Source organism: Anopheles merus, chromosome 3L (genome assembly GCF_017562075.2).
Source record: "Anopheles merus strain MAF chromosome 3L, AmerM5.1, whole genome shotgun sequence".
NCBI lineage: Eukaryota > Metazoa > Arthropoda > Insecta > Diptera > Culicidae > Anopheles > Anopheles merus.
Window position 1 is genome coordinate 22,159,092 of NC_054085.1, and position 17,543 is coordinate 22,176,634.

The following is a 17,543-nucleotide window of genomic DNA, read 5'->3' on the forward strand; positions in this document are numbered from 1 at the left end:
GAGCTGATAGACTGCTGAAAGGTGCACGATTGGATGGTATATAAGGGTCGTAGTATGTATGCGTGTGGGTGTATATGCGTGTATGTGTGTGTGTGAGAGAGATTTCAATGTAACGAATGTACGATGGATGAACAAATTTAAACTGTGGTGAAAGATAGTAGTGCACTAGTAGTAGTGCGCGCACGCAAATGTGTATGGAAATGTGTGCGAGTTGAGTAGAAGAGGAGAAGGACAGTGCGAATTAAACAGTATTTCTAAAGCATACACACATTCAACGTACACAACCAGGAGGTTTGCTTGTAAATTTACTTTTGCTGAGTATTGATTTGTAATTGCAATATTGAGAATCCAGAAATATTTAATACATGAAGCAACTTGAAAAATGCACAAAATACGTACACAATTAAATTAACAAAGAATACGAACAAGATTTTACTAAGCAAAATGGGCGCATTATCGCCGCGTAATCAACTTTATTGTTGTAGTAGAGAGCTCTACACACAGCAGGTGTTTATCATCGTATATTCATTTACATTAAAAAACGGAACAATCTCATCAATGGAACATTCGCGCAGTACAACATTCATTAACAAAACTCGAAAAGAAATATTCAAACTAATTTACAAACAATCTAGTAACAATTTTGAAACCAACATAACAAAGAATAGAAAAAGATAAAGCATCATTTTCTAGACAAAAAACAAACCAACATAACAAATCAAATGAAAACAAAACATCAATTCTTGGTAAGCCAAAATGTGAAATAAAACACGCCGAAGAGGGCGCTTATAGAATAGAGAACACGATTAAAAAGGTAGAAGAAAAAACAAACGCACACAATAAAATGGGCAGGCACATAGTTATCATTGTAGTAATGCAAGTTCTCTTCGGCCCGGCCACAAGATTGGATTTGAAGACAAACGTGTTCGTTCACAACGCTGAGATAGGATCCCAGGCTTTCCCATCCCATGTTACACACTCAGTGTCCCTTTTCGTTGAGGAAAATGTAACGCGGCCCACCACCGTGGTCGGCGAACTGAAATTTCTTCCTCTGCCACAGCAGCAGCTGCCGAAGGCTAAGTAATTCTGGCTGCTTACACAACGGACAGCAGGCTTCGTGCTGGCGCGGATCGTTCGGGTTCGGTAGTGGTAGAACTAAGGCCACTGTTTCCGCGTCCGCAAATAGTGTTTTACGAAGTACGTTTGGAAAGTGTGAACGTAAAAACAACCCCGAAAAATTACCCCAAACGAAGTGACACGGCCAAGTGGATATGGGAGTGTGTATGATGAAGATGTTCGATTTGTAGTGATGATCATGTTGATGATGGGTGTTGTTGATGTATCGATCCATGTTTGCATGTAACGATATATGGCGTGTGCGTGTGTAACGAGATGAAGGTTGATGTTATGTTGGTTGATATATGTGGCACCGGGCGGTTCGTCAAACAAACACGGCCACACAAATGCGACAGGAATAATGAACGCAGGGAGGAGTGGTTAACGATTATCGTATATGTGTTAGCGTTAAAAGAAAGAAAGAAGAAGGAAGAAATTGGTTGATTAGTTTGTTAGAATTACCAGCATTGCAGCGCGAGGCATTAGGCGGACAAGTTTAACAGCAGCATCACGGCACGCAACGTCACAAGACACACACAAACAACACACAAAAAATAGACGGAGCAACACATACACACAGACAGACAGACAGAGAGAGAGCTGCATATGAAAAGCGAGCGACGATCGCATTTTTCCCGCCAATGTGGTGCAATTGCAATCGAAACAAGAGCAGCAAAGCGCAATGAAACGTTTGACAAAACACGCACACACACATGTAGGTTGTGCAAATATCCATTTCGATTTGCAAAATGCGGGGAAACCCCCCGCAAAGCAGAGAGTGAAAAGCGCAATGCTTGAGATTTGAATCAATTTAGCAACTTCCTTCCGTTTCCAAAAACACCAAGCGACAACTCGTCAATAAAGAAAAAGCAACTCGTTAGGGACTCGGTTAGTGTGTAGCATATTTAGGCGGGTATAAACCGAAACATAAGCCTTCCTCCATACCGGTAGAGACCAGTAGAAAGTAACGATGAAACAAGAATGGTTAGTGCGTAGGATACTCGCAACGGTTCTGCGCATTAGAGGGGGGGTTCGGCTAAAGTTAAGGCATTTCAATAAATGCTCTTAGCAAATGACACTTTACGTCTATTAAACGGTATTAAACTTCATACTGGCATGCAGAGATTGTGAAACAAAACCAGACTCTTGCTCTCACATCATCAGGAACGGTGGTATTTGTTAATAAACAGAAATTAGCTTGAGTTTGTGGATAGAGTGGCAATATTAAGGTGTGGGTAGTAGCCCCTCTGCATTAAAACTTCGCCCCATTAACCATAATTAATATTGAGATCAACGTTTCTTGTTTTTGTTGCTGTTGTAAACACTTTTTCAACTTCCGATAATTAAGAGGGTTATGTATGGTAAATTTGGGTTCATTTTAAAAACAAAAACGAGGTAAGGGCTGCGGCCGCTTGCCCCGGAGTTATAACAATTCACCATTATTTTTCAGCAATTATAAAACTGTTCACCTAGCAGTTGGGCAGTAGTAACGTTAAGCTGTGGGAGCATTAAACATGGGGGAGGGGGGGATGGTGGTGGTAAGTTTGAACCTATTATTGGCATCTTGTTGGTTTGGTTTGAAGACAACCGTTGCTATACTTAAGGAGTTTGTTCATTTCTAACATTATCCTATGCTTGCAACCGAAATGGAAAGATTCGTTGAATGTTTCGTTTTACTAAGCTTACTATTGTCTACACCTAACGCTATCCTAAACGTAACGGTAACAGTAACGTATAGTAGATAAAAATAAATAAATAAATAGAAAGCAGAACGCATGGTACATACCTCGGCAAGGATCGTTCTTCACCAGGAACTCGTCCAGCGCCACCCATCCACCGCCGACGCGGACCATCACTGTGCTTCTCAGGATGCGCACCAAGCGCAGCTTCTGGGAGTCACCGAACTGAAGAGGGGGGGGAGGAAACCATCGTTAGCTTTGTTTTGGGTTCAACGGTTCATCACGATTGCACACGATGATCACAGCGGGCTACTTACTCGATATTTTCCTTCGCCGACCTGGAACACGCGGAACTTCTGCCGACACGTACACAGCATGACCAACCGCTTGACCTCGTCGTGGATCTTGTCCGCCTCAGTCTTCGGTTTGCGGTCCTGCCAGTCCGGTCGCAGCGCCGCAATGAACTCCTGCCAATCGATCAGTCCTTCGCCGTTGCGATCGAACAGATCGGCCACGGCGCCCATCTCCAGCTTGGACGTGTCGAACTCTACGCAAAGTAAAAAAAAAAACATAATAATTAGAGGAAAAGTTCGCATGCTTCACAGTATCCCCCAGAAGATAGGTACTTGTGCCAATAATTCCATCGATGAACACCTCGCGCGGTATCAGGCCGTTGTTATCCTTGTCCATCTTGCGGAACAGATCCGTCAGGCGGGACTTCTTGTGGTTCATGAACTTGAGGAAGCGCTTGCGCCACTCCTCCCAGCTGAACTGCCGGACGCGCTCCACATCCTGCAGGTAGAGCATGTGGTCGTGCAGGCGCCGCTGGCGTTCCCATGCCAGCATCCACACGTAGCGCCACTTCTCCCACAGCAGCTTCGCACGCGGCGAACGGAGCTCCGTGTCCGCTTGGTTGCTACAAGAAGTGAAAGAGGAAGAAAACAGTGTCAAGCTGTTGTCAAGCCCTTCTGTGGGTCTGCCCGTCTACGGGAACGGTTGATTCGGTGCAAATGTATGATACATAATGGTGGGCGCGGCAATCAATGCCAGCGCAACTCGCTACATATTGTTGAGTTGTCTACTTTTGGATGCAGTCTAGTAATATATGATGGGTACGTGGGTATGATGATTCGTAATGATTCGTGTTCTGCACAATGAAGTTGCTGGTTTTGAATGGGATGAAGTATGTGTGCGCACGGTAACCGGATCCAGCGCCGGTGTGTTTCGCAGCTAAGAATCTGATGTGTACGGGGACCAAACTACAATACCTTGTCGAAAACCGTGGACCGTAATGTGGCAACCGATCCCGTTCCGGTGTTTGCGTTTCGCGTCCAGGACTCTGGGTTGCGCGGCTGCTCGGTTGTTGGTGCGGAGATATCGGGGTATCGGAGTATGTGCGCAATGAAGCAATGAAGAGGGGAATAACATAGTTCACGGAATGGAGTTTTGATGCAGTTTGCAAATTTTCATATGTTTTTTTTTGTTCATGTAATTCCAATTTGTTGGCAATAATGGTACCGGATACGTTCGATGATATGGTTTGTCAAATAATGGGACAGGAACACAGAACACAATGTACACAACAATACATATACACATAGGGCACATATCACGCACGACGAACAGGCAGCATCGTGATGGTAATGGGGGAGGCAGAAGACGATAATACAGATGAGAGAGCATATGGCAACATAAATACAACACAACACAGCAACAGAAACACGCGTGTAGCACAGCGGCCGGAATATGTGAGAAAAGAAGAGAAAAAAAACAACCAAAAACAATGATATATATAACAAACATGCACAAAACCGGTAACAATGTATGTAAAGCTAATTGTAAGAAAACAAACACCCAAACAAATGTATATAAAATGGTGCAAAATAGACATACAGTTGATGCTACCATTCCCCATAAATTAAATCATGTACAGGACCGTTTTGAAAATGAAAGGAGTTTTCTTTTCTTTTAACCGAATTTGGTGTTTTTACTTCAATTTAAATCGGTAATAAATATTCTTTTAATATTGAGTTATTATCACAAAATGAACAAAACGATGTAATAGAGAATGTGAAATGATAAGAACCAATAACCAATACACACCTTGTGCGACGTGAATTCAGGCCTTGATCACGCGATCCCTTAAAGCTGCACGGGAATATGCAAACACAACACACGTGACACGATAGAGAGTAAAGCAAGAAAGAAAGATAAATAAACAGACACACAAACACATGTGTTGAAAGCATGGAACGAAAAGTGTAAATTTAATGAAATGATGAAATAGAAACAAACATGTGTACAAACAGATAAATTGGATGGAATCAGAGATGAGATATGAGAACATTCCATTGCATTAGTATCACGAAAGAGTAATTTTTTTTTCGAGAAAATAAGAACAATAAATGACATACGACGAGTGTCGACCAATAACATTTATCTGTTGAGTGTAATTATGCGTAATTGGTATAATGATGATACACACATGTTAATTGAACGTGTAACAAACAAACACACACGATAAATAATGAAAAAATGAAATAAAAACAAATTAAATTATAAGACCATAAATAAAAACAAACCTCTGCTTGCGTCCTAGGGTGCCGTAGTCGGGTGAATGCTCACGAAGATCGGCCTGAGATCCTTTACTGTTATTTTGAGCAATGAGATCGCGTTGGTGGCGTTGGATGTAGACGATAGGAGTTAGGTCGACATAAATGCGAAACAACAAAATGTTTGTGTGTATGCATGGGCAACAAAAATATTGAACAGAAGAGTTAGAAATGCAATTGATATGAAAATTAAACAAAAAAGAAACGCTTGACTGCATGTGCGTGGCGCTTGCGATGCTCTTAATGTGGTGTGAAAATTCACAAAATGAAATTAAGTTTGCGGCAAAACGGTGTTTTTGAAACGTTAACGAACGACCAGAACAGAACAAAATTAATAAAACACAACAAAACACACAGCAACTCTTTTAACGAATCGCGGCTATTCTAATGTGCAACACAATTGCGATAACGATTAAATTATTAATAACAGAGCATTTTACTGTGATCTAACAAACACACGCACACAGGCTATGATGACCTCCTGGAAGGCTGAGGCCACTAACACAGGGGGCTCCTTTCAGTGTTTTACTGTACTTACACGGGTGTCTTCAGTACACCACGGGACGGTTTACGCGTTTCCTTCAGACCCGGTGGCGGTTGGCGTGGTTTGCACGCACGGTCGACCTCACCCTGACGGCGCGCCGTATTTTCCATGAACTCCTTGTGGTCCGCAATCAGCACCTCTAGCGGTGGAATTTCATCCGGCAGAGGTTCCGTTTCCAGATCTTATATAAAAAGGAAGGAAAATTGTGATTTAATGAAAGTTTTAAACAGGCTCCACCAACTACGTCGAAGAAGAGATTCTTACTTAGCAGCGTTGCTTCCAATCCGGCCAACCAAGCGAGCAGCTCCTCGATCGATTCGTCCAGATCCTGCAGATCCTTCAGATGCTGCTCCAGCTTGGTCTGGCGGCTGATCGCCCATTGCGAGATCTCGTCCCAGCGCGACTGGATGATGGAGATCCAGTTCTTGATGATCGGTATCGCGTCCGGGTGCGCCTTGCCGAGGATGCTGTTTGCCAGCCCGATCGTGTCCTCCTTGTCGTACTCCTTCTCGCGCAGCTCCTTCATGAACTTGGCGTGCGTGTCGAGCAGATCCTTCGCCTGCGACTCATCGTCCGGTGCGGCCGCCGCGAAGCGCAGCTTCTGCTCCGCCTCCGACAGCCACTCGAGCAGCATGTGCACCGACTTGTGCAGCCGCTCCGCTTCCTTCAGCGCCACGTCCAGGCGGCTCTTGCGCCGGCCGCTCAGGTCCTGCACATCGTCCCACAGGCGCTGCATCTCCTTCAGATGCTTGCTGGTTTCGCGCGTCTCATCCGACCGCTCCAGCTCGAGCCCCGTCTTCATGACGCTCTGCATCTGGGCCGACCGCTTGTCCAGATCCGACTCCAGCTGCCGGTGATGCTCGACCAGCGTCGTTACCGTGTCGAGATCGCCGTGCACCGGGCCGTCCTCCGCCAGGCGCGCCTTCGTCTTGCGCAGCCAATCGAGCAGGGCCTGCAGCGCGTCGGCAAACTGGCCGGACAGCAGCAGTGCCTCCTCGAACTTGCGCTGCCGCTCGACGCTCTTGTGACAGACCCGCTTCCACGCGTCCTTCAGCTCGCCCATCATCTTCGACAGCACCGGTTCGTCCGACTTCGGCGCCCGGTCCATCAGTCCCTTGCCGTTGCGCATCGTGCTATCGTAGAAGCTTTCCTTCGACTGCAGATTGCGCTGGATTTCGCGCAACTTCTCCAGATGCTTCTTGATCTTGACCGCATCGTTGCTCGTTTCCTCCGCCAGCGTGTCGAGCGTTTTCTCCGTCTCCTTCAGCCAGCCGGTCAGCTGCACCCAAGCGTCGTGGAACTCGCGCGCCTCTTTGTAGCCGTGGTCCAGCGCGCGGGTACGCTCGGCGGCCTTCGCCACCACCCGCTCCCACCGGTGCTGCACCGAGACGAGCAGATTCTTGATCAGAATCACGTCCTGCTTCTGGCTGAAGTACTTCAGATGCGTGCCCTTCTTGTCCAGCAGCAGCATCGACTCGCGATGGATCGACACGTCCTTCTGCAGCACCTTGTGCTCCTCCATCTGCTGCTGGATCGTCTCCAGCACGCGCGACACGGCCGACGCGCTCGACAGCTGCTTCTCGGCCTGCGTCAACCATTCGACGAACGCTTGCAGCGCGTCGTGGAACTCGGTCGCTTCCTTCAGCGCGATCTCCAGCTTGATCTTCTTGTCGGAGGCGCGCGACACCACCGCGTCCCAGCGCTGCTTCAGCGTGCGCAGCGTGTGCTGCAGGTTGCTAGCCGACACCTGCAGCTGCGTCTGCTTGCGCACGTACTCCTGGCCCTGCGCGATCAGCGTCTCCACCTTGGCGCGGTTTTCCTCCAGCTCGTTGTACACCTCCATGAAGCGCTCGAGCTGCTCGGACGCCGTCTCGGGCAGACCGCCGACCGGTTTGCTCGCACTGATCACCGCATCGACGTCGCCCAGCCAGCCAAGCAGGTCCTGTATTTCGGCCGTGAATGCTTGCGCCTCGCGCAACGACTCCTCCAGCTCGTGCTGGCGGTCGGCCGCCTTCTGCAGCAGATCGCGCCACTGCTTGTTCAGCTGCTGCAGCTTGTCCTGCGTGGTGGACGCTTCCAGCGAGCCGCGATCGTTCTCGATCAGCTTGCGGCCCGCATCGTTCAGCGTGTCGACCGAGCTCTGGTGGGCGTGGATGTCGTTTGCCAGCACCTTCAGCTTGGCCAGCTCCACCTCCAGCAGCTGCGGATCGCCTGGGATCGGTTTCAGCTCGTCCAGGTTGGCGTCGGTCTTGTTGATCCACACCAGCAGCTCGTTCAGCGCGTGCTGGAACTGGCCGAGATGCAGGAGCGCATGCTCCAGCTGCTTCTGCCGCTCGACCATACCGCGCAGCAGGTTCTCCCACCGGCGGTTTACGGCATTCAGTGGCTCACGAATAGCGCCAGCCTGTTCGGCTGAGGTACGTTCCGTCAGTTCGACCGCTTGTCTGCAAAGGGGGATGAAAAGGTGTTAGAAACGCTCGAACAGAAACGTTGCATTGTTGACACAAAAAGCGATAATACCATGCGATCAGGCTAGCTACTTTTTTGCACGGAGCTTAAAATCATTGGTTCGAGATGAAAATTGTTGGACAATTTTTTTGAAACAAAACAAAGAATCTAATGCACTACATTGCTTCACAAAATCAGGACAACAACACATTTTCATCTCTGTATGCGAAACAAATTTGCCAATTTTATCCCATTCGGTCTCCCATTCCCAACAATCCCGAGCGGGAAGTAAAGCTTGCAAGCTACACAGACATGGCTTCTATCGGAGTTCAGTAAAATTAGCAACTGTTAATTGCTTATTCATTTCTTGCCTGTTTAGAGCTCTATAAAACCCATCCAATATGACCAGCATGAAAAAACGAGAGAAAAATAATGTTACTTCATTCGGTTTGGCGATGTTCGCGGCTCTTTTCCACGAAATGGGATGCTCGTTAACGCACGGCCAGCACTTACCGGTTCAATGCCTCCACTTCCACCATGTGCGGGTCGACGTCGTCCTTGAAGTGCTTCAGCTGCTCGATCTGCTTCTTCACCGCCTCGATGTCCGAGCCGAGCGGTCCAAGGTTCTGGAACCGCTCCTCGGCCCGCTTCAGGAAGCTCAGCAGGTTCTGCAGCGTCTCGTGGAACTCCATCGCCTTCTCCATGGCGTCGATCAGGTTCTCCTCGCGCTTCGCGTACAGCGCCGTAATGTTGTCCCACGCGTTGTCCAAGTCTTCGATGTGCTTCTTCACCTCCGGCTTGTCCGGCTCGCCGCACAGCGACATCAGGTTGCTGCCGGTGCGGCGCACCTGCTCCACCTCCGGCTTGGTTTGGTCGATCTCCTGGCGAATCTCCTGCAGCGCGACCTGCTGCTTCTGGATCGCTTGCGGCTGGGCGGCGGGCGGTTCCTGCGTCTGCAGCGCCTCCTGCAGCTCCTTCAGCGTCTCCATCACCGCCTGCATCTCCTTCCAGAACTTCTCCGCCACGCCGAGCGTATCGTTCAGCGCCGTGCCCCGCTTCGCCGTCGTCTTCTGCAGATCGCCCCACAGTGCGTTCAGCTTGTCCAGCTTCTTCTTGATGTCGCGCACGGCCGGATCCGACTGGTTCGTAGCCTTCGAGATGACATCGCTCGCCGCACGCTGTACCGCGGCGAACGCTTCCCCGCGCTTGTCGATGTCCTGCACCAGCGCCACGTTTTCGTCGATTTGGTCCCGAATCTTGGGCGGATGGGCCGAGATCGGGTCGGCCTGGTTGGCCTGCTCGGCGGTGTTTTGCAGCGCGCGCAGCATACCCTCCAGCTTGTCCGAGAACTGGGCCGACTCCTGCAGCGCCTGGTCGAGCGCATTTTGGCGATCGCGCAGCTCCGTGCGCAGCGCGGCATACCGCGCATTGTCCGAGTCCAGTATCTCGCCAATCTTGGCCGCATCGTCGTCCGCCACCAGTGCCATCAGCGCTTCGCCCGTTTTGTTCAGCTTGTCCAGCAGCGGCTTGTGCTCGGCGATCGACTGCGTTAGCCGCTCGTTCTTGTCCTGCTGGATGGCGATCTGGTCGGGGCGCAGGGCCGGCATCGACAGCATCGAGATCTGATGCTCCATGTCGTTCAGCCAGGTCGCGAGCCCGGTGTGCGAGTCGGCAAAGTGCTCCGACAGTGGCAGCGCCTGCTCGAGCACCGACAGACGGTTCGAGCACAGTGCGGCCACCGTTTCGACGACCTCCTTCAGGTCCTCGAGCTTCTCGCGCAGCGCAATCGTGTTGTCGTTCGGTTGCGATTCGCGCAGCACCTTCTTCGCCGCAGCCGTTACGTCGCGCACGCGTCCCTTCTGGCTCGAGATGTCGTCGTTGATCGACCGGTGCTCCTGCAGCTGCGTACGTACCAGCTTCGGCGTCATTGCCGGCGGATCGGCATCGCGCAGCGTAGCGTCCATGTCGCGGAACCACTCCAGTAGCTCGTCGATATCGGCCGTTACCTCGTTCGAGCGCTGTTTGCTCAAGTGCAGACGCTCGGCCTTGCGCTGGATCTGCTCGACGATCGCTTCGAAGCGACGGTTGTCGCGCGTCACAATGCCCTCGATCGTCGACGCACCTTCGCCGGGCGAAATCTGACACAGCTGCGGACCGATCGAGTTCACCTGCTCCAGCAGTGGACGGATTTCGCTCAGCTCCGCCTCCAGGCGAGCGATATCGTTCTCGTTCGCATCGCCCGTTGCAAGCGAAGCTTCGGCCGCCTGCATCCAGTTCACCAGCCGCAGATGGCTATCGTGGAACTGCTGCACCAGCGGGAGGGCATCCTGAGCGTGCTTCAGCAGATCGCCACCCTTCGTCGTCAGCTCGCCGTAGCGACGCTGCAGCGAGTCCAGCTTGTCCTTCAGCTGCAACGCCTCGTCGGAGGAGATGTGCTTCATCAGCTCCGAGCCGGCCTCCACCGTCGACTCCACGTTCGGCGAGCGGCTGGCAATCTCCTCGTTCAGCATTACCAGCGCGTTCATCTGCTCGAGCAGCTTCTCGGTGTGCACCGGGATGATCTTGAACCGCTGCAGTCTACCCTCCGTCTTCTCCATCCAGGAAACCAGATCCTGGTAGGTGAGCACCAGATGGCGCAGTCCCTGCCGCGATTCGTTCAGCACGTGGCCAATGTTTTCGCTAGCCACCACCAGATCCGTGTACCGGTCGGTCGTGTTCTTGACCTTCTCGCTCAGCGTCACCGCCTCATCATCGCCGACCAGCTCCATCAGCTGAGCGGCAATGTCGGCTAGCTCGGTAAAGTCGGGCTTCTTGGACAGAATTTCGTCGTGCAGCTGCTCGTGCTCGCGAATGCGCGCCTGAATCTTCTCCTCGTCCGTCGGCACCAGCTCCATCGCCTTCACGGCGCGCTCCGCACCGTCCAGCCACTTGGTCAGGGGGATCAGCTGATCCTGGAACTGCTTCGCCACGTGCATCGCCTGCTCCAGGTCGTGCGTACGGCGCTGGGCCGCATCGGTTAGATCGTCCAGCCGCCGCATCAGCTCCTTCAGCTGCCGTTCGATGGCGGCCTTCTCGGACGCGTCGCATCCAGCGGCCACTTCCTGGCCCAGCTCGAACATCGATGCCATCGTTTCCTGCCGATCGGACAGCATCTTCATCAGGAACGGCTGGTCGGCCAGCTGCGCCTTCACGACCTTGTAGTCCGCCGACGGGGGCTTCTGGTTGGCAACCATCTCCTCCGTCACCTTCAACCATTCGGACAGCCCGTCCAGCGCTTCCTGGAACTTGCCCGACTGCAGCAGACCCACGTCGAGTCGGCGCTCGCGCTCGTTCATCTTCTCCTTCAGGTCGTTCCAGCGATCGTTGATCTTCTCCAGATCCTTCTCGAGCAGTGCGGTCGGTACGCCGCCCTGCGCCGAGCGGATCAGATCCTGTCCCAGCCGGTTCAGCTCATCGATCTTGCCGGTGAGCGGTTCCACCACGCGCTGGCGGAATCGGCGGAAGTCCTCCTGCTGGTGGCGAATCTGCTCCAGCTCCGAGCTGACCGGCTTCATCTTCTTCAGCTGATCGCTCACGTCGCCCAAATCTTCCTGCGTGTGCTGGTGCAAGTCGTAGAACTTCTCCAGCGCCTTCAGTGCGCGCTGCAGTGCATCGTCGTGATCGCGGGCCCGGTTCTCCAGCCGACCGAGCTGCTTGCGCAGCGTTCCGATCTGGTCGCGCGTTTGGGCAGTGTCGGGCGCGAAGCCACAGTCGACCAGTTGCTCACCGGCCCGCTCCACCTCGCTCACGTTCGACGCGGCCCGGTCGATCTTGCCGAGTATGCCGGCCACCTCGTCCAGCTGGTTCAGCACGACCTTAATCTCGCGCGCTGGTGGATGCAGCGAATCAACCTGTTGCTCCAGATCGTTCAAATCCACACCGAGCAGCTTCACCTGATCGTTGAACTGCGACACCGCGGTAGCGGCCGACTGCAGCTCACCACACCGGTCATCCAAGCGAGCGTGCAGATCTTCAATGCGATCGGAAATACCATCCACTTCCGACTTCAGATGATCACCGTCGCCGCCAGCAGCCCGAGCTTCAGCCGCGATTTCACCCGCCAGCTTACGCACCGACTGCAGCGGTTTGCGCAGTGCCGCGGCATCATCCTTGATGGCACGGACGCGCTCCAGCAGCTTCGGATCCTTCGCCGCACCGCCCAGCGCGTCGTGCGCCGCAAGACGGTCCTCGCAGCGCCCGACGGCGTGGTCGAGATCGCGCAGCTCCTCGTTGAAGTCGCCCAACCGCTTGGCACACGTTTCGAGCGTTTGCGCACGAGCCAGCAGCTCGTTGTTCAGCCGCTCCCAGCGATCCTTCATGTCCTGCAGCTCCGCCTTGATCGCCTCCTTGTCCACGTCGCACGCGCCGATGAACGTTTCGCCCAGGCTGCGGCACGTCTCGTACTCGCCCGAACGCTTCCACACGTCGCTGCGGAAGGTTTGCAGGTCGCGCAGCTGCTGGTCGAGCTGCTGCTTCTTCAGCAGGCCCGGCTTCAGCAGGGACAGCTTGTCCTCGGCGCCACGCAGCCACGACAGGAACGCTTCCGACGCGGCCGCATGCTTCTTGCAGTGCTCCATGCACGTCTGCAGCCGCGAGTGGCGGTCGACAGCGGCGGACCGAAGCCGGTCCCACTGCTGCGCAATCTTCTCCAGATCGCGCTGCATCCCGCGGTCCGCCGTTTGGCCCGGCCGGTCCTGCAAATCGCGCCCCTTGTTCAGCAGCATGATCACCTCGTGCTCCCGGCCCATCACCTCCCGGTACACCGGCTCGTGCGTGTCGATCTGGTGCTGCAGCGTCGGCCGGTGGGCCGACACGAGCAAGCGATCGGTCAGGTTGCCCAGCTCACCCGACAGCCAGCCCAGCGTCTTGGCGCACGTTTCCGCAAACTGGCGACCGTCGCGCAGTGCCGCATCCGTTTCGGCCTTGCGCATGTCGAGCTTCTTCTGCAGCGTCTGGTACTGCTTGCCGACGGCAGCAACGCGCGCATTCACGTCGGCACGCGACACCGGATCGCTCAGCACGCGGCAGAGCGTTTCGGCGGCCGCTTCCGAGTCGGCCAACAGCGGCCGCTGGCCCTCCAGCTGGCGCTCGAGGTTCTCGATCTTGCGCAGCGTCTCCTGATGGTCCCGGTCCGTTGGCAGCGAGTCGAGATTATCGCTAATCGTCTGCAGTGCCTCGCGCAAGCGGTTCAGTCCCGCATCGAACTCCTTCGAGCTGTCGGCAGCGGCACCGAGGCTTTGGGCACGCTCGTCCAATCGGGCCACCAGCTCGTCCCACTTCTTCTGCACGTTGCGCAGCTTCGTCGAGACGGCCTGCCCTTCGGGCGAGGATTCGCGCAGATGCTCCAGCACGGCATTGCCAACCTCCTGCAGGTGGTTCAGCTGCGGCTGCTGGCCACGGAACTCCTCCCGCAGGACCTGCACCTGCTGCACCTGGCTCTGCACCATACGCGGGTCCGACGAGATCGGTCCCAGCACGGTCAGCATGCGCTCCTTCGCCGCCAGCCACGTGTTCAGATTGTCGTGCGTGTCGAGGAAGTCGCGCAGATGCTCCGAGAACGTGATGCGATCCTTGCACAGATCGTTCAGGTTCTTCCAGCGATCGGCAACGGTGTCCAGCTCGGCCCGCAGCCGCTCCGCGCCCTGCACGTCCGGCTTGCGCTTCAGCAGATCCTTCACCTGCGCCTTGGTCGAGTCGAGCAGGCTTTGCCGTTCGTACATCTCCTCGAGAATCTTGCGCGCCTGCTTGTTGCACCGGTCCGCCTCCTCCTTGTTGCCGATGACGTCACGCGGTACCTGGCGGTGAATTTTGTCCAGGAAGCTGGCGAGTGTCTTCAGATTCTCCTGGTGCTTGCGCACCTCGTCGCGCACCGAATCCAGCTCGTTCTGGCGATCGTTCAGCCGGGCCCCGACCAGACTGTACCGGTTGTTGATTTCCGTCAGCTGCTGCTGGATCGGAGTCAGATCGGTTAGCTGGAAACCGTCCTGCGACGATCGCCGGCTACCGAATCCGCTCGATCCGCTCGCGGGCGATAGCGGCGACGGGCCACCCTTGGTTGGGCTGGGCGATCGTGCATCGCCCGACATGCGCCGCATCGGGCTCACGTTCGACCGCTTGATCGGGCTGTACACCGAGCGCTTGCGCGTCGGACTGTCCGGGCGAATCAGCGCATCGTACTGGGCGCCGAGATCGTTGACGCGATCGATCGTCACACCGTACTCGCGATGCTCCTTGACGAGCGGGCGAACCTCCTCGATCTGGAACTTGATCGCATCGACATCGACCGCCACCGGTGCCAGGTTGTTCGTGCGCGTCTCAATGCTCGAAAGCCACACCAGCACCTGATCCTTCAGATTCTCGTACGCGTGCAGCTGTTCCGCCTTCTGCTTGGACAGCTTCAGCTTCTCCTCCAACGTGGTGACCGTCGTCTTCCACAGGTTCTCCAGCACCTTCACCAGATCGCGCACCACGCCCGTATCAGTCACGTCGCGCTTGGCGACCAGATCCTTGCCCAGCCGAACCGTGGCTTCGTACTGCGGACGCAAATCTTCCTTCAGCCGGGACAGCTCGACCATGCGCTGGGCAAACACTTCCGCCGGCAGCGAGGCCAGCTCACGTCCCTCGAGCGCTTCGTTCAGTGCCGTCAGTTCGTGTTCCAGATTGGATGAATCGTTCAGGAACTTCGTAAGCTGGGACATGGTGTCCTCCAGGAATTCGCCCCGCTTCAGCGCCTTGTCCAGCAGCTTCTCGAAGCGTCCCGTCACGTCGCTCAGGTTGCTCTCGATGCGCTTGGCGAGACGCGTATTGGAAGGCGTAGCCATCAGCTCCTGCGCCGAGAGCGTTACACTTTCGAGGCTCGTGCGGTGCGACTCGAGATCGTTCAGCAGGCCACGGTGTTCGCGCACCTGCTCGTTGAGACGATCCTTTATCAGCGAGGCCGGGCGGTTCTGCAGCTTGAATTTCTCCTCCGACTGGTTGATCCACACGGCGAGTCCGTCCAGTGCATCCTGTACACCCTGCGACTGTACCAGGGCCGTGTCGAGCAGCTTCGAACGATCGCCAAGCGCTTCCAGCAGCTGGCTGTACTTGTCCTTCACCTCCTCTACCGGTATCTCCAGCGCGGACACTTCCGACGGGCTCAACCGGCCGGCCAGCGATTTCAGCAGCGCATCGAGACTGTGCTGCACATTGTCGAGCAGACGGCCCTGCGACAGGAATTCGCTCTGCAGCGCCTTCGTCTGATTCATCTGGTCCTGCACCGATTGCGGATCGGCAGCGATCGGGTCCGAAAGGACGCTGCTGACGCGCGGCTGCACGTCACGCAACCAGCTGCGCACCTTTTCCAGCGATTCCTGATAGTCTCGCTGACGATTACCGAGCCCGGCCAAACGATCCAACAGCGCGTTGGCACGGTTCAGCAGATCGCGGTACTGGGCCGTCACTAGCGACACCTCCTGACGAATCGGACTGTCCGAGCTGGATATTTGCTCAATGTGCGGCAAACGATCCGGCAGCGTGGTGCGGAAATCGTTCAGCACGCCCAGATAATCCTTGCACTCGTCGACAAACTTCTGGGCCGACATCGTGATGAAGCGCAGATCCGCCTGATGGGCAATCACGTCGCTGTGGAACTCCTTCACCGTGTCGGACTGCGAGGGCAGATTGTGCAGATCGGACAGCGTGCTTTCCTTATCCTCTAGCGTGCGGCGCGACGACTGCAGCCAGCTGGAGAACGTATCGAGCTCGGTGCGCAGCTTGCCCAGCTCGTCGCGGGCAGCTCCCAGGCGACGCAGCAGTTTGCCGGTGCGATCCTGCGCCTTGTCGACACGGGCGCGCAGTTCACGGCCCGACGTCTCGAGGGCGGCTACCTCGGGTGCGCTCAGCACATCTCCACCGGTCAGCACGAGCTGACGCACTTGATCCAAGCAGGAAGCAACGGGACGGCTCTGTCCATCGATGTCTTCCTTGATTTGCTGTAGGCAAGGGAACAATAATAAATAAAATAATTGCTTCAGAAGCAACAGGTTTAGTTTCTTTTACACAAACCTTCAGCGAGTTGATCTGGTTGCGCAGATCGTCGACGCGTTCCTTGGGTCCTCCCACGGCGGCAATGTCTTGTTCGACACGAGTTATCCATTCCAGGAGCTTGGCCAGGTGGTCCTCACAGAGAGCGAATTTCTCAATCACTGCTTGCTGTGGGTTGCGTAGATTCGTACGATAAGACGCAAGGATAGGAGGGAAGAAATAACAAAACTTACAGTTAATACACATCACACGAAATGTACATATAAGCACATATACTGTTGGATGTTTACAAATCATCGTTTACAAACGAGATTACATATGGAAGGAATGTACACAAATGATTTTATCAATAATTTTGGAAAATAATGTATATGATACACAACGAACAGTACAAATTATCAATAACGCAAGCCAATAAAACAATAAATCAGGTTGAGGTAAAATAAAACAATGGCTGGAATATTAATGATGATGATAATTCACACACTGGTTCTAGAAAGTAAAGAAACATACAGCGAAAGAAGATGAAAGAGAGTATTTAAAAAGTAGTACATACAAACAAACCAACAGAAAAATAAACAGAAACAGAAAACAAACAAAACCAAAGACATAATAAACAAAAACACAGGTAGCATAAATCAATGAAGAAGAAACGTAGATATATAAAACAAAACAAACAGACAAACACACCGATGAAGATAAAAACGTATATGCTGGAAAGAAGTGTACATTAGAGATAATTAAAAAAGAGATACAATAAAAAAACAGTATGGAATGCACAAGAGGAAACACCGGAATGTGGAGTACACACAAAAGTGGATAGACAAATAAGAGGGAAGAACAAATCACACAATCACACGCAAGAACATAAAAAAAGGAAACAATCAAACAACAAAAACCAGGCAAAAAAACACACAGCAGAGAAAATAATTAAGCAAACCAGTAGAGAGTAAATAGAAACAACAGTCTCAAAACATATTCAGCGGCAAAGGGTTTTGTTGTTAACCAAGCAGCGTGGTCAAGAGAGTGTTTTTCAGCAAATCCTTTAGTGCCGGCTTTTAGTGAGGCATTGTAGGATCT

At 53.3% G+C, this 17,543-nt stretch overlaps 1 protein-coding gene across 50 annotated transcripts in view; it reads right to left on the bottom strand.

Annotated features, from left to right (window-relative positions):
* The window catches only part of LOC121600004 (dystonin), a 198,590-nt gene that overhangs the window by 11,206 nt on the left and 169,841 nt on the right, over positions 1–17,543 (bottom strand). For 18 of the 50 annotated variants that reach the window (XM_041928224.1, XM_041928222.1, XM_041928223.1 and 15 more), the window contains 12 exons: positions 16,485–16,631; positions 8,913–16,411; positions 8,771–8,782; positions 6,216–8,395; positions 5,946–6,132; positions 5,378–5,443; positions 4,899–4,943; positions 4,064–4,147; positions 3,422–3,711; positions 3,113–3,342; positions 2,903–3,020; positions 1,099–1,164 (listed from right to left, as the gene is read on the bottom strand). In XM_041928224.1, coding sequence (XP_041784158.1) covers positions 1,099–1,164; positions 2,903–3,020; positions 3,113–3,342; positions 3,422–3,711; positions 4,064–4,147; positions 4,899–4,943; positions 5,378–5,443; positions 5,946–6,132; positions 6,216–8,395; positions 8,771–8,782; positions 8,913–16,411; positions 16,485–16,631 — 10,924 coding nt within the window. The remainder of the gene's footprint in view (positions 1–1,098; positions 1,165–2,902; positions 3,021–3,112; positions 3,343–3,421; positions 3,712–4,063; positions 4,148–4,898; positions 4,944–5,377; positions 5,444–5,945; positions 6,133–6,215; positions 8,396–8,770; positions 8,783–8,912; positions 16,412–16,484; positions 16,632–17,543) is intronic. The other 32 variants (XM_041928234.1, XM_041928242.1, XM_041928236.1 and 29 more) reach the window with 12 other exon arrangements.